This window comes from Prorops nasuta, unplaced genomic scaffold (assembly GCF_024137725.1).
Source record: "Prorops nasuta isolate Cenicafe-Biocafe unplaced genomic scaffold, Cenicafe_Pnas_1.2 PNAS00001, whole genome shotgun sequence".
Classification (NCBI taxonomy): Eukaryota; Metazoa; Arthropoda; class Insecta; order Hymenoptera; family Bethylidae; genus Prorops; species Prorops nasuta.
Window position 1 is genome coordinate 12,572,681 of NW_027116798.1, and position 17,424 is coordinate 12,590,104.

Consider the following 17,424-nt stretch of genomic DNA (forward strand, 5'->3'; position numbering starts at 1 on the left):
CTTCCAAACATCTAAATGGTAATCTTTCGAAACGAGAAAAGATGTAAATAAAATATACTTTTTTATTTTTAATATCCACCACTTAGACATTTGGAAGTTTTTCGAAAATCAAAAAATGATGAGGTCCTTCAAATTTGATCTAGTTTCATAATATTTCATTCTTTTTTTATTCAGATAGACTGGTAAAGTTGTAGAGTGCCCTGCGCAAACCAATTCATAAGTTTATTAAAACAGGAGTTGCTAACGCTCTTCGGGATTTTTTTGCACCAATAAAATTGGAATGTATTCGTTATTAGTAGAAGAATCATATGTGTTCAATCTATCTTCAAAAGTAATTACTTTATATACAAAATCAATTCTAAATGTTAATGCAACATCAAGCCTCTCAACGCGGTAACCTCCCCTTAAATCCTATTAAAAACTATTATATCGGTATATAAGAAACAGCAGATTGTACATTTGCCCAGACACTTCTATGGTAGAAAGTAAATTTTTTGAAAAAATATTTACACTATATGTACAATCCATAAAATTTACATTTATGTGTCTAAATTCCGAAAGTAACGTATGCGGAATTTTAAAGGGGATCTACAACCGACGAAAAATTTAATTCAAACTTATCTCCGAAAGTAATAAAAATATTACCTTTTTAGTAAAAGTTGAATTTACTCGTTTAACAGTGCTTAAAACGCTAAAGGCTCAGAGTTACAATAAAACAATTTTATTTTATATGAAAATTATAAACAACAACATTTTTGAAAATATTAATAATATTAAAAAAAGGGCGCTGCTGCGCCCTTAAGTAGAGTTGTATGAGTAATTTAAAACCAGAAAGAAGTAAATACGTCAAAAAATGTCAAAGATTCTTTTGAAAAACTAATGCAGCTGTTCGAATATAAAATTTGCCTGTTTTACTGACCGAGAAGAATCGTCACGCGTTAGACAAAAACCCGTATATAAGTTCTCCCACTTTAGTAGGGCTATAAATACAGGATTGTTCAAATAAAACAAATCAGATCATGGACATAAAATGCTTCTTAACTTCGTAACTAGAAGAGTTAGGAAGTTAAATCGCATTTTATGTTCATGATCTAATTCGTTTTATTTGATTAACCCTGTATTTTTAGCTCTATCCTAAAACAGGAGAACTTATATTCGTGTATTTGTCTAACGCGTGACGGTTCTTCTCGATCTGTAAAACAGGCAAATATTATATCCGAATAGCTGGATTAGTTTTTCAAAAGAATCTTCGGCATTTTTGTACATATTTACTTCTTTCTGATTTTAAATTACACATAAAATTTTTTTGAGGTCGCTACAACGCCCTTTTTTCAATATTATTAATATTTTTTTAAAATTTCATAAAACATAAAATTGTTTTAATGAAATTCTGAGCCTGTAGCTTTTTTAAGCACTGTTAAACGAGTAAATTCAACCTCTACTAAAAAGTTCTTATTTTTATTATTTTCGAAAATAAGCTTGAATTATTTTTTCGTCGGTCGTGAATCCACTTAAAGGTACCTTTTCATGGTGACATTTGACGCTACTTTGAGGGGTCAAATCAGTTACATGATACGGTTTGACGTTGAATTTTAAAATGAGCAGGAAAAGGGATGTAACAGCGTTAAAAAATTGACGCTACTTTATTTTCAGCGTTCATAAATTATCATATAATAGTTACTTCGTTAGTCGTTTGTTTTTTTTTGCCTTGGTATTGCACACATTTCTTCGATTTGACAAATCTTCAATTTTATTTTTGAATTTTTCCATTTTGACAAATATATTGTGCAACGAATAATCGATGGGATTCAGAGTCGTGACTCGAATTCAACTCAAGCTCAGATACTATAGTTTATGTGACATATATTGTAGTATTTTAGTCCGAGCTGAGTTTGAGTAGACTCTGAATGCCACCGAATAATGTTGTTCGTATTAAAAAATGATAAATGAGCACAAGAATGTGCTTTCAATATTAAAGCAAGTAATCCCTCAAAAAACAAGCTTCGCTTGTAAAAAAAGATGGCAAGTACATAAATCATATAGCATAATTAATATAGTAAAATAAAAAATACCAATTAAAAAAAATAGTGAAATCCAAAGGTTAGGCAGTATATATTTTTATCTTGGCAAAAACTAAAATTTCGAAAAAAAAAAGAATAATAACATAAAAGTTATTTGCCGGGGGCCTGTTTTATGCAATCGTATTAAGTAGTCATATTTTGAACTTACGAGAAGCAATTCTTATATTGCAAGATAGGGACTGACACATGAACATTACGGGCCTGGTATAAGTAACTTTTGTGTTATTATTATTTTTTTTCGGAATTTTAACTCTTGCGAAGGTAAAAATATATACTTGCGTAACATTTGGATTTCAATAATTTTTTTAATTGAAATTTTTTATTTTACTATATTAATTATGCTAAACGATTCATGTAATCTGCTGCCTTTTTTATAAGCGAAACTTGCTTTTTGTGGGATTTCATAAGGTTTCCTAAGATTATATTAATTAATAATTGTTAAAAAGCTAATTATTACACCGGCCAGTAAGTAGATATACTAGGGGGCTCCGACGACAGCGTGGTAAAAGGAGTGCGGGTATGCGGGGGAAAGGTGTGGGCGAGGGGTAGAGTGGAAGGGGAGAAATGTGAATATGGTTATCGGGTGGTGAGGGGGGAGTGTCTTTTTAAGGTGGGGGGCTTGCTGTATCTCTGCGTCACTCTATTTGCCCTATCTTTCTCTCTTAGTCTCGTCCCCTTCTCGCATCACCCTATGGCCCTGATGGTTAATTATCTTACGGGTCCACTAATTCTTCAGGGCTTACGACACTACAGACATTTACTTACAGAACTTTTTCTTTTTTGGGTACTGAAATAGCTGGACAAAACAGTTATTTTGAATCTTTCCCGCTAGGGTGTGCCCATGAAAATTACTTCTCTGATTAGCTATATTGTAGTTATATATATACACTGAAGTCGTGGTTGTCGCGTTAGAAATGAAAGCAAACTATATGTTACCCCCTCCCCCTCATAAGAAATCCCTATGACCCAAGCATTGGTCCCGAGTCTTGCTATACGGAGGCAGGCGTTTGGGATGAAGGTACTAAGTATACTTAAACCAAACTAAATGGTACTGAATTAACTTTAAAATCTTCTCTGGGGATATTGGGGGATTTTAATCTTTACCAATTTATTATTCAATCAATGTTTTGTTTGTTTTATTGTTCACAATATATGTATTATAAATTTATTAATGTTATACGCTCGTGTGCTTAATAACTCGGTCTTTCTCACTGTTTTTTTCGCATTGGTGAGTGTATACGTTCGCTAACGCCTTTCGAAAAAGAAGTGAAGTTCAGTTTATGCATCAGGCCGGAGGACCTGTTCTAGCGACTTTCGGCGTCTCTCGCTTCGTTTCCGATTGGTGCGAGACGTGTACATAAAACTCGTGACCAATCATATAATTTGTCGTACACTGACTTGTTTCGACTCGTTCGCATCATTCGCATAGGACAGTCCATACTCCCCCCGTTAAGATCTTTTCTCAACTTACGCATTTTACTTTACAAATATAATATAATTATAACTAACTAAATACATTTAATACAAAAAGCATTTTATTTCTATGTCTTAGTCTATTGGCAAAGGACATAATAATTTTGTCGTCCTTTTTATATTGCCTGATGAAGTGCGAATTGTTGTAGTTCTTGTTATCCCGTCGTCACCAGGATGAATTTCTTCGATTCGACCAAGGGACCATTGAAAACAAGATTGGTGTTTATCCTTAATCATCACGATTGTTCCAATTTTCAAGTCAGGATCGTTCTTCGTCCATTTTTGGCGTTCTTGTAGTTGGTTTAGATATTCCAGATTCCATCTAGACCAGAAATCTTGACGCATTTTTATGATGTGCTGCCACACAGATAACCGATTTTCAGCTGTCTGCGTGAACCTTTCTTCTGGCAACGTGTTCATCGCCTTGCCAATCAAATAGTGCGATGGCGTTAAAGCCATTATGTCATTCGGGTCGGAAGATAATGACGTGATAGGCCCTGAATTAAGAACGGCTTCAATTTCCACTATGAAAGTGTTTAGTTCCTCAAATGTGAACATTGACGTGCCAACAACTCTTTTAAAATGGTGTTTAAATATTTTCACCGTCGATTCCCAAAGCCCGCCAAAATGCGGTGCTAAAGGCGGTATGAAATGCCAGCTAATCTTACGTTCGCATGCGAATTGTTCGATTTTTTCTTTATGACTCAGGGAATTGATCAATACGTATAATTCCTTTAATTGGTTATTCGCCCCGACGAAATTAGTACCGTTATCTGAAAATATATTACGGGGTACACCTCTCATTGAAACGAACCTTCGTAACGCTGCTAAAAAACCTTCAGCCGATAAATCGGATACTAATTCCAAATGCACAGCCTTGATACTCATGCACACGAAAACACACACATTAACCTTTATTTTTGCCCTATTCCTAAGTTTTCGTTCTTTCATAAAGAACGAACCGCAATAATCTACGCCTGTATTTTCGAAAGGTATTGCTTCACAAACACGACTTTTGGGCAAATTTCCCATTTTGTACTGTATTACTCCAGGATCGAAACGAAAACCGAGTATATTTGCGGATGACTTTACGCACCTGATTTTTTCCATCTGAAATCCAATATCTTTGTCTTATTAAGGAAAGAGTCGTTTGGATACCGGTATGGAAATTTTTATTATTTGTCTCACGGATAATGGATTCAGTTATCAAATGAGATGTAGGAAGTAGAATAGGATGCCTTTGGGCAAATGGTAAGTTCGATTTGTGCAATCTTCCGCCTACTCTGATTAAACCTTCAATATCCAAAAAGAAACTCAATTTCGCGAATTTACCCTCGCTTGATCCATTACTTCCTTTCAAATATTTGATTTCATCTGCGAATTCCTTTGCTTAGATGATTTTTAAAATCAGTTTCTCCGCTTTATCGATCTCCTCAAGTTTTAATGAACCACTTTGTTTTTTAATTCAGCAAAAACGCAAACTGTTCGAGATCGGGGGGAGCGGAAAATGTTGAGAAATAGATTCCGCAATTTTCCGCTAGATCTCCCTTTCTCTCTTGCGCTCACAGTAGACGGCTAGACCGACAGCGTCTAGCCGCTCTATCTGTCCTTGTCTCTCCGCGGCGCGCTTGCGCGTCTTCTGGCCCTGGGGCGTCGCGGCCGCGACGCGACACTACTTACGCGCTTGGCCACTAGGTGGCCAGCGCCCGCAGCAGCTCTCTCGCTGGCAAGATTAGTGTCGCGTAATTACTTAGATGGGTCCTTGATAAGGACCCATCGCACCCCAAAATTGCTCAACAGCAGCGTAGCAGCCGCAACAGCAGCAGTTTTTGTCGCCTTCTCGGCATATTTTTGACGCCTCAACGGCAGCGCCTCCACTTGGCCATCAAGAGCGCCTCCACCGGCGAACTCATTGGGTACCATACTTTGGTAAGTATCACCCACCACCCACTGCCTACCAAAAGGGGACTTCCCCTCTGCGGCATTTTCCTCCCTCTTAAGGGAGATTTCTCCGGGGACTTCCCGGAAGGAATTAAACCCTTTCCTTTCCCTCCACACTGCCTCCGAGGACTACCTCGGACCCAGTGTTCCGACCCTCAAGTCGAGGGCTCTCGAAAGAGTCGGATAGTGGGAGGGGTAGAATTCACCCTAGGGGTTGGGGTGGCTCGGAGCCACTATAGATCTTGGAGAAGGAAGCTGAGGGGTAAGGGGACTCCCCCTTCCCTAAAACCACTTCTCCTACTTCGCTTCCTCCCGTGGCTGGGGATTTTACTGGGGAATACCCCAGGGAAAATTGTCCAGTCCGGGAGTTTCTAAGTCCGCGTTCCTTTCTGGGGTATTCTAGTCTCTGGGGTTCTTGGGAATCTTCGTCTACTGAAATTCCCTAGAATTTGACGAGAACAAATTCCCTATGAAGTCGATAATTTTAGTCTAACGGTTCTTGTGTAAATATATATTGTAAATTTTGTACATTTTTATTTATTTAAAAAAAACTCATTTTGCCTATTACCATGGCTTTGAATATTTTATTCTAGAATAAAACCTTCCCTTCTGACAACAGGTTCGGAGCCGACTTGGGACATTGTTTCGCACACAAACAATATGCAACGATTCGAAATAATTTCGAATGCGACGAATATTTTTCCAACAACTCGTATTCTTTTGACGTTGTGTTTAACCCATTAACGTCCAAAATGTCAAAATTTCTTGCACGTTTTCAAAGTGATTTTTTCCTATGTAATTGGCGTTGAAAAAATTCTTGAACCACATATTCTGATGTAAAATTGCATGCTCTTTCAGAATCCGTTGCCAGAATCATGATAAAACTCACAGGAAAAGAGATATGCTCGATTGAAACATAAAAAACACCTAAATTTTCGAACAAAAAATTTTTTAGGATTTTTTTTCGAAGTGTTACGGTGATGATATCACCTTGCGACCGTGATCAAAGGTGATCATGGGAGTTGAAGTTTAACAGGGAATTTTTTTGATGACCTTGAACCATCGCTTCTTTACAAAATGGCGGAAAAAACGAATTTTTTTTTTCAATCTTCATCAACTTTTTTCTCGAAATCTATGGTCTTTAGAAAAAAATTCATAAAAACAAAAATGCCTTAGAATCGCTCGAGGAACATTCTCAAATTTTTTCAGAATTTGTTGAGACAATTTTTGATTTTCCGGGAAACTTGTGAAATGGAATTTTCAAAAATGTCTCCAAAAATTCTGAAAAAATTTTAGGATGTTTCTCGAGTGCTTCTAAGACATTTTTGTTCTTATGAATTTTTTTCTAAAGTACATAGATTTCGAGAAAAAAATTGATAAAGTTGAAAAAATAAAAATTCGTTTCGGCCGCTATGTTCTAAAAACCTATTGGTAAAAAACGATTTCTGTGCAAATTTTAGGAAGATTTTTTTACTCTTAGCGTTACCCAGAGACTACGGCGTGGACGTGGTAAAATTCTGTTTCCTTTGGGGTGCTTTTTTCCCGTGAGTCCCCTTGCCTCTCACGTCTCGGGGTGCTTGTTTTCCGTGAGTCCCCTTGCCTCTCACTTATTCATACTTTTAGGTGTGCTTTTTTAGCCAACATTTATTGCAAATATTTAAATTACATGTTTTGCAGAAAATTCTTGTTCTTATTGGACAGTTTCCATTCGAACAAATCCTCAATTTGTCACTATTAGATCGTCCATGTGCTTTACTTTTGCGACTACTTTTTTGTAAGTAGTATTTGGCAATCGAAATAGTGAACTCTTTTATTCCAACTTTTTTCTTTCCATCGTTAGCAGCATTGAAAATTACAAGAGAATTAGTAATAGACGCCTGTATAAGTCTCATAAAAACTACCCATGTCCATTTTTTTGATCGTATACTTGGGAGTATGTCATTGCAATGTCCGTCATGCAGGTCAACACCTCCCATGAATTTGTTATATAGGTGAAAAGCTTGCGGAAAAGGTATTTCAATTTTAGATTTAGCCTCTGCGCTGTATCTTTTTGAAATAGATAGAGGATTGACACCTGCTGCAGGTGAAGCTTTTGAGACGGGCTTCGAATCCATGATAGTAATGAAATTTATGCCACTGTTTACGTCGTGCTTCACCACATATGTCCCTCTTGGAGCTTTCTTATCAAGCACATTTTTTTCTTTGACTCGATTATCTCTGATAGTACCAGTGCATTTCAAACGCAATTTCTTCAAATGTAATACCAAATCCATGTTCGTGAAGAAGTTGTCAAAGTACAGATGAAATTGAGAAATTTTGTTATAACTTATTATTTGAAAAAATGGTTGTAATAAATATAATACTACTCGTGAACCTAAAGCACATTTAGATAACTTATCTCCAATTTGAGAATTCTTGCCGCAATAAAGATCCAAATTCAGTAGATAGCTGTCCGAAGTACACAAGCCCCAAAATTTCAAACCAAATCTTATCGGTTTTCCTCGAATAAATTGTTTCAAAACAGTTTTTGCATAGGATTTGGCCATCATCTCATCAACGGATAGAGCAGTTCTCCATATTCCGAATTTCATGATGTTATTTTGAAAAAGTTTCAGTAGAGAACGAACGCGCCATCCTCGATCATTTGAATCTTTGTCTTTGTTTTTTGAAAACTTCAATTTAGATTTTGTGATTTCAAATTGTTGGCGAGACATTGCAGAAGAAACTACTTCATTAGATAAATACGGATCAGATGACCAGTAATCTCTCTGTGATTTTCTGGGATTGAATGTAGAAAAAATAACTATTCCAATAAAAGTATCAAGATCTTTCAATTTCAGATCATAACCATTGTCTTTACACGCATCAATAATATATTTTTTCATTTCAATAGAAAAAAAGGTTTCAAACAATTGAAAAGGTTCGCTCCTACGTATTTTCTTTTTTTGCGATTCGGACAATAATACTTTATCTTCACAAGAATCAGGGTGTAACTTTTCACCCTCAATCCAAATGAATTCATGACCTTTTTCAAGTTTATCTTGTTTTTCAGAAAAATTTGCACGAGATTTATTGTAAGTGATATTGGGTATTTCATGTTCGCAATCTGAATCAAAATCGGAACCAGAATCATCGGAACCTGAATAGTCAGGATCCGGAATCAATACGTTGCGTTCTGAATCACTATCTGAAGAATCTGATTCATATTCAGAAGATCTTACACGTTTCAGCGACATAATGTATGAAATTAATGATTTCGTTTATTTATCAATCATCCGTATGTACAAAAATACGAAAGAAGAGAACAAAAAAAGACGAATATTCATGAATACATGAGACCAAAAATTACGCTTATCTGCCGAAATGAAATGGAAATAAAGGATGAAATTTTTGTCGGAATCTATAAGTCTTTGAAAAAAGAATGAAAATAAGTTAGAATCATTCGAGCAATATTGTAAAATTTTTTCCGAGTTTTCGTAGACAGAACGTTTTTTTTACCAATAGGTTTTCAAAACATCGGCAGAAACGAATTTTTATTTTTTCAACTTTATCATTTTTTTTCTCGAAATCTATGGACTTTAGAAAAAAATTCATAAGAACAAAAATGTCTTAGAAGCACTCGAGAAACATCCTAAAATTTTTTCAGAATCTTTGGATACATTTTTGAAAATTCCATTTCACAAGTTTCCCGGAAAATCAAAAATTGTCTCAAAAAATTCTGAAAAAATTTGAGAATGTTCCTCGAGCGATTCTAAGGCATTTTTGTTTTTATAAATTTTTTTCTAAAGACCATAGATTTCGAGAAAAAAGTTGATGAAGATTGAAAAAAAAAATTCGTTTTTTCCGCCATTTTGTAAAGAAGCGATGGTTCAAGGTCAACAAAAAAACTCCCTGTTAAACTTCAACTCCCATGATCACCTTTGATCACGGTCGCAAGGTGATATCTTCACCGTAACACTTCGAAAAAAAATCCTATAAAATTTTTTGTTCGAAAATTTAGGTGTTTTTTATGTTTCAATCGAGCATATCTCTTTTCCCGTGAGTTTTATCATGATTCTGGCAACGGATTCTGAAAGAGCATGCAATTTTACATCAGAATATGTGGTTCAAGAATTTTTTCAACGCCAATTACATAGGAAAAAATCACTTTGAAAACGTGCAAGAAATTTTGACATTTTGGACGTTAATGGGTTAAGCATATATTTTTTCGTAAATCTGGAATTTGTGTTACGGTTACAATTTCATTTGGCCATTCCTTTTGTGGATTCTTTATCCAAACTGGACCATTAACCCACGAATTATTTTTCAAAAACGCATACGGTAGTTGTCCCCTTGAAATCGCATCAGCCGGATTGTAGCTAGTTCTAACATGACGCCATTCTACCCCACCTGTTAATGATGTTATTGCCGTTACATGATTTGAAACATATGGTTTTAACAGGTTAGGTGATGTTTTTATCCATTGTAGTGTAATAGTTGAATCACTCCAGAAAATTACTCTGTCAAACTTAAGCTTTAAGGCATTTTGAATTTCCTTGTACATCTTTGCGAGTAATAATGCACCACATAACTCTAATCTCGGTATTGTGATGGGTTTTATTAGGGCTACTCTAGATTTTGAACAAAACAACTTAATCGAAATGCATCCATTCTTATCCATACTTCTCAAATACATGCAGGCACCATATGCTGCATTGCTAGCATCTGAGAACCCATGAAGTTGTACTTCAATCCTAGAATTACACAATATTCTCCTTTCGAATGCACATTGGTTTATCGCTTCTAATTGTGAATAGAATTTGTTCCATTCGGTATAAATATCTTACGGAACTGATTCGTCCCATCATATCTTACATTGCCATAACTTCTGCATTATTAATTTAGCGTATAATACTATTGGACCGATTAATCCTAGAGGATCAAAAATTTGTGCTATTTTGGCAAGTATATTACGTTTTGTAACTATTCCTGATTTTTTTATATTCTCTGTTGTATAACAAATGCTATCACTCTTTGTATCCCACATCAAACCTAATGTTTTAAAAGATTCGTCTAATTTTATCAAATATTTAGCATGTACTTCATCTTTAGTTAAACCTAATAAAATATATCTTTCATTCTTGGCTCACTGACGAATATTAAAATCTCCGCATGCTAATACATCTATGATTTCATCTCGAATCTCACGCAATTCGTCGATTGAATCCGCTCCTGTTAGTTAATCGTCAACATACAAGTGGTTTTTTATTATATTCGACGCTCTAGGAAATTTAACCGTCATGTCATTTGCTAGCTGATGTAACGTACGAATTGCTAGGAAAGGGGATGAAGCTATACCAAACGTTAAAGTGTTTAATTGAATTGTTTGTATGTCTTTTTTAAAACGCCATAAAAATCTTTGAAACATTCTATCCTCTTCCGCAATCAAGACTTGGCGATACATTTTTTCTATATCGGCTGTAATGACGTTAGCTAACTCAGTATGAGATCTCTGGATTACATGAACCGTTTTTAATGTTGATGGTCTTAAATGAAGGCTTGTTCCAAACTAGTTTAAGGAAAGCTTTACTTCAATCATGACAGTGGATCATTCACGGAAATAAATCGGTTTGAAAATTGAGGTGGCCAAACCTACTGTATAAGTTAACGGTAGTGCTTGGCGGTATAGATATGTCATTATCTACTTTTATATGTTATTGCCGTCGAGACACTACCGTGTCTCTTGATCGGGCTTTACAAAAATGTATTCGTCATGGAATGGTACTGAAACGTATCCATCGCGGATTAAGATTCCAGCAGTCTGCATGGCTAAACAAATATATAGACTTAAACCACGTTTGCGAGCTGCATCTCAAAATGAGTTTGAGAAAAATCTTTTCAAACTAATGAATAATGCAGTGTTTGGTAAGACGATGAAAAATGTAAGAAATAGAGTTGATGTGAGGCTTGTTAGTAAGTGGGAAGGAAGATATGGAACAGAAGCATTGATATCCCAACCAAATTTTCATAATAGCGCTATTGTTGTGTAGAAAATTAAAAATAATATCTTTACTTCCTTCGTGATCTACACCGTGGCTCTCCTTGACGGTGAGGATTCACCGTATTAGACTTCTGTATGGTGATTGTTAAAAAATGCCTGATGTACTGTTTTTACTGTATGTATTTGTCACGTTTCCTTACAATTCAAAGAATTTTACTGTTACAAAGAGGCTTGGAAAGACGTGAAGCTCCTAGTTCTAGCTACTACAATACACTGGTCCGACGATCAAGACTCACTTATTGGTAATTGCCAACCTTGGCAACATCGCCTCGACACCATTGGCCGATCCTCGGCGCGCAATTTGATTACCATCTCACATAACGCCGCCCGCCTTGAAATATCCGTATTTCAATCTGAAACAATGCCCAACAAAGGGGAAACTTGCTAGACGTTTTCCATAGGTAATGGACACAATTTAACTGCCGCTCTCTTGATCTGCCCCTTGCTTGTGAGTACTGTGGCCACCCTGGCTATTCCGTCACTTCCTGGATGGACTTCCTGAATCCTGCCCAATGCCCATTGCAAGGGTGGTAAATTGTCTTCCTTAACCAGAACCATTATATTTGGTTCTAATTTTAAAAACTCCCTTGAGCCTTTAGCGCGTACCTGCAATTGGTTAAGATATTCAAAACTCCAACGCTTCCAAAATTTTTGATATATCTGCTGCAGGCGCTGAAAACGATCCAATCGTCCTTCCTTTATTTCGGTAATATCTAAGCTCGGCAAGGCCTTTAGTGGTTGGCCTATTAAAAAATGTCCAGGTGTCAAGGCCCTCATGTCTCTCGGATCATCAGATAAAGGGGAAAGAGGCCTGGAATTTAAGCAAGCTTCTACCTCTGCCAATACAGTGCTGATCTCTTCAAAGTTTAAATTTGCTCGACTTATCATAACTTTCAATTGAGATTTCACTGACTTTACAGCCTTTTCCCACAGTCCTCCGAAATGAGGTGCATGGGGAGGTATAAACGTCCAATCTATCAGCTCATTGCTCAAGGATCTCCTGATCTCGTGTACATGGGTGTTTTCCGTCAATAAAACCCCTAGTTCAGCTAACTCATTTTTTGCGCCTACGAAACTGCTGCCATTATCTGAGTAAATATGTCTACATAAACCTCTTCGACTGATAAATCTACGCAAACAATTCAAAAAAGACTGAGTGGTCATGTCGCCAGCCAACTCGATATGTATCGCTTTCGTGCTAAAACAAATGAAAATACATAGGTACGACTTTACTAAGCTACGATTCCTCAGTTTGCCGTCCTTAATAAAAATTGGACCCGCATAGTCCACGCCGCAAGTCTCAAACGCCTTGCTCGGTGTTACTCGATCGCTTGGTAGGTTCCCCATAGGAGGATTAAATACGCTAGGCTTAGTCTTAAAGCAAGACACGCATTTGCTAATCAATTTTTTTACGGTGCTTCTACCGTGTATAGGCCAGTAGTTTTGCCTTAGAGAATTCAGGACTACCATGACTCCGGCATGATTCAGCCTGTTATGCTCATTTATAATCAGCAGGTTTGTGAAGCTGTGGTTTTTTGGTAATAGTATAGGGAAAGTAGCGTCGTATGACAGTTTTGCGTGCTTTAATCGTCCGCCCACCCTGAGTAAACCGTTTTCGTCTAAAAAGGGGTTTAAATTTCTAACTCTACTATTCATGGCGACACTCTCGTTCTTTCCCAAATACCGCAACTCTTGGCCAAACTCACTAGATTGTATGACCTTGATCATCACGCAGGTAGCTCTTTCCAATTCTCTTGGAGTCAAGTGCTCGCCGAGCACACGTTGCGCGTAATCCTTTGAGTTATGATAATACCTTAATATCCACGCAGTTATTCTTCGCAATTTACTAAAGGAAGAATATCTCTCGAAAAGGTCGAATTCATTCGTTGTGGTAGTCAGAGCTGATACTTTCCCAGCCACTTTAGCTTCGGGAAATTCCCCTTGTAGCGATCGGGGCTTTTCAATAGGCCAATCCGTTGGTTCTTTCATCAACCACGTGGGATCACACCACCATATAGCATTATCCTTTATTTGGTCGGCATACGCACCCCTAGACAGCAAGTCGGCTGGATTTTCCTTCGATGGCACATGATGCCATGACTCGACGTGAGTGAGCTCCTGTATCCTAGCTATTCGGTTAGCGACGAAAGTTTTCCAGGTGTTCGCTGGTTTCCCCAACCAAGTCAGGACTATCTCCGAATCCGTCCAATAATATTCTTCGCAACTGGGAATATTTAATGATAATTTGACTTTATGCATCAACTCCGCCAGCAGAAGTGCCCAGCAAAGCTCCAACCTTGGCAAACTCTGGCATTTTATTGGTGCCACCCTTGTTTTGGAGCATACCAACCTATTGGTTCTTTCTTGGAGATTATGGCTGCAGACATAAATGCAGGCTCCATATGCAACCTCAGATGAATCACAGAATCCGTGTAATGACCAGTAGATGCAAGCCTGAATAAAAATGCACCTCGGCACACGCAGATTTTCGATTCCTGGTAGCTTGTCAATAAAAATCTGCCATGCCGAGTATATGTAAGGCGGTACTATCTCATCCCATTCTAAATCCATTTGCCACATCCTTTGCATTAGAATTTTCGCCTTTATTATGATTGGACTCAGTAGTCCGAGCGGGTCGAATATCTGGGCAATTGTTGATAATATAGCTCTTTTTGTGACTTTAATACGTTTCTTTATTCGGACCCTGTACTTCAACATGTCTTGCTGAGGCATCCAAGAAATGCCTAATGCCTTATGATCTTCTATTCCCAATTGCCTTTCTGGGATATTCGATGCCTCGGGTAGAATTATTGCATAATTAGCCACCCATTTTCTTAGAATGAAGCCATAATCGCTTAGTAGCGCTGAAACCTGTTGGGCGATTTTGTTCGCCTCTTCCATTGTATTTGCTCCCGTTAGCAAATCATCCATGTAAAAATCTTCTTGGATTACTCTTGAAGCCTCGGGATAATCCCGCGTGCACTGCACGCCTATTTCCTTCAAGCATCGCGTTGCCAAAAACGACGCCGATGCAGTTCCGTATGTGACGGTGTTCAGAATATAAGTTCCAATCTCCTTTGTCTCTCCATCGTCCCATAGTACGCACTGTAAATACCGTTGATCCTTGGCAATCAAGATCTGGCGATACATTTTCTCAATGTCCGCCGACATAACAAACTGGTGCTTTCGGAAACGGCACATTATCGTAACTAAGTCTTGTTGAACCGTAGGCCCAACCATTTGCACCTCGTTCAGTGATATTCCGCTATCAGATTTGCACGACGCATCGAAAACGACCCTCAATTTAGTCGTGGTGCTGCTTTCTTTCATGACTGCATGGTGAGGTAAGTGATGATATTGGCCTCTTGGTAATGGATCTGAGTCGCGCGCCTCAATCATATGACCCAAAATCTTGTACTCAGCCATAAATGCTGTATATTGCTCCTTTAGAATAGCATCCTTTTGGAACCTTGATCGCAGAGCTCTTAGTCTCTTTTCTGCTGCCACGTATGTGCTACCCAGTTGACCGAAATTCTCTCTCATAGGTATCCTTACGATGAACCAGCCTTCCTTGTCCCGGCATGTAGTCCGGGTGAACAACTCCTCGCATGCGCGTTCCTGTTCCGACCAGGTTCCCTCCGCGTCTAAAACTCCTTGTTCCAATTCCCAGAATCGCCGAACGTCTGCCTCCAGCTTAGCTTCCACCACGACATGGCTCCTTAAATTCTCCCGCTGTGCCATCGTATTGGGGTTGAGCCTATCCGCTATTATCCATCCTAACCTTGTTTTTTGAAGAATTGGCTGACCTTGTAGCAGTCTGATCTGTCCTATGCACATAATGTCCCAAAAAAGGGCTCCGCCTAGTAGAATATCTACTCTTCTTGTCTCATTAAAATCTGGATCGGCTAAGACAATGTCATCCGGTATCCTTAACATTTCTTTGCTCACTGGAATGCTCGGAAGCTCCTCCGTGATTTCTGGGATGATTAAGCATTCGATTGATGCCTCAAAGCTCCCCGTGCGGGACCTTATTTTTACTTCCACCTGATATTAAATGTCTGTTGACATCCTTGCGATGCCCGCCACAGGTATCTGCACCCTGTTTGGTTTTAGCTTCAGCCTATCGCATGTTGCTTGAGTGATAAAATTCGGTTGAGATCCATTATCCAACAGCATCCTACACTCCAATTGGCTGCCTGATGCACTCGCAACGTGCACAATCGCAATGGATAGAAAAACATGCGATCCCCTCTTGTATGAGCATTTGGCGGATATAACCGCCTCTTTTGATGACCCTTCCTGTGTATGTCGGTCAGGCGCAGCTTGTCTCTTGTCTTGATCCTTTGACCTATAATCCGAGGAATCCGTTGTCTCCAGATGCAGCGCATTGTATTGTGACGCTTGCCACATCTTCGACAATCGCCTGCCTTGCATTGCTTACTGTTGTGCCCAGTTCTCAGGCAATTAAAACACCCTTTCGTTTCCCTGATTAGGGCCAACCTCCCAGCTATCGGCAGCTTGGCGAACTGCTCGCATGTATGGATGGCATGCGTCCCCCTGCATCAGGTGCATGATTGCTTGGTGGTAGCTACGTGACTTGCCATGCGACCCTTGGACTTCGTATTCATCCTTCCCGTTTGTCTTTGGTTACTATTCGTCGTTGCTTGACATTCGCTTTTCGATTTTATGAGACGGCATTGCTCCATCATAAAATTTGATAGCTCCGACCATTTCGGTGATGTCAGTTTGGCGTGTTTTTCCTCCCAGTCCGATCGCGTCTGTGGATCCAATTTGGAAGCAATGATGTATATGATCAAGGTGTCCCAGTGCTGCACAGATTCGCCCAAATTTCTCAGCGATGAGAGATGGTTAGCCGCGTCGTCATGAAGCTCCTGTAAGCCATCACTTGTTTGCCTGTCTATAGCTGGTAGATTGAAGAAGGCCTTTAAATGATCGTGGATAATGAGTCGTTTATCCTCAAATCTCCTGGTTAATGCCTCCCAGGCTAAAGTATAATTCTCGCTGTTTATGCTAAAAGATTGAATGGCTCTGGACGCATCACCCTTCACCGCGGCACGTAGATAGTGGAACTTATCAATGTCCGATAAGTTTACATTTTCGTGTATAATTGACCTAAAACTGTCCCGAAACTGCAACCATTTTTCATACGAGCCTTCGAACGTAGGCAGGGTGATCGTAGGCAATCTCAAAAAGGCATTACGCGACTCATTGCCTGCGCTCGAGCCACCGCTACCATTGTTAGCGCGAAGTGACGCTTGGATACTCGCTACCTCCCTCTGGTTTATATACTGTTTCGCCTTTCCAATTAAATCAAAATAAGCTGCTTCAAATATTGTAAATTCGGCTTGACGCGCTCTTATCTCCGTTTCATCCGTGAGAACACATTCTATTTGCGTTTGTATATTCAGGTACGTATCATACAAAGGTTCAATCTTGCTAATCCACGCATTTATTACTTCGATCGATATATCATTATTAACGGTATCTAAGAAATTTTTAAATCTTGTTATTAAACCCTTTATTTGACTACGCTGGACCTTTAGCTTCTTCATGGGTTCTTCGGCCATTTCGAGTTTTTTTTTTAATCTAATTTGATCAACCTTGAAACTTAGTCCAAATATTATGCTCGATCGGATATTAATACAGAGGTTTATTATCGCTTGTACCTACTCTAAAACTGTGTCGCATATAATATATCGCTCGAGAAGGTCATGTGTATATGTGCTTACTAACTATTCCGTTACAGTTTCTTGCCATCCATAAGTTCGCTCATTGGAGCTCGATTATTTTATTCCTTATGTTAATTCTAATTATCTAGCCGCAATTGACCTAACCATGACTCCCTTTCGGTTACAACTTCTTACAACG

General features: G+C 38.4%; 3 protein-coding genes across 3 annotated transcripts in view; all 3 read right to left on the minus strand.

Annotated features, from left to right (window-relative positions):
- LOC136779621 (leucine-rich repeat-containing protein let-4) overlaps positions 1–17,424 on the minus strand; it is a 1,178,420-nt gene that overhangs the window by 820,898 nt on the left and 340,098 nt on the right. The window lies entirely within an intron of this gene.
- Positions 3,630–5,477, minus strand: LOC136772279 (uncharacterized). The gene is made up of 2 exons (XM_066725157.1): positions 5,337–5,477; positions 3,630–4,664 (listed from the first exon to the last, which is right to left on the minus strand). Exons 1-2 carry the CDS (start codon positions 5,475–5,477, stop codon positions 3,630–3,632), a joined length of 1,176 nt encoding a protein of 391 aa, XP_066581254.1.
- Positions 11,920–15,471, minus strand: LOC136772286 (uncharacterized). Its single transcript, XM_066725169.1, has one exon. It carries the CDS (start codon positions 15,469–15,471, stop codon positions 11,920–11,922), a length of 3,552 nt encoding a protein of 1,183 aa, XP_066581266.1.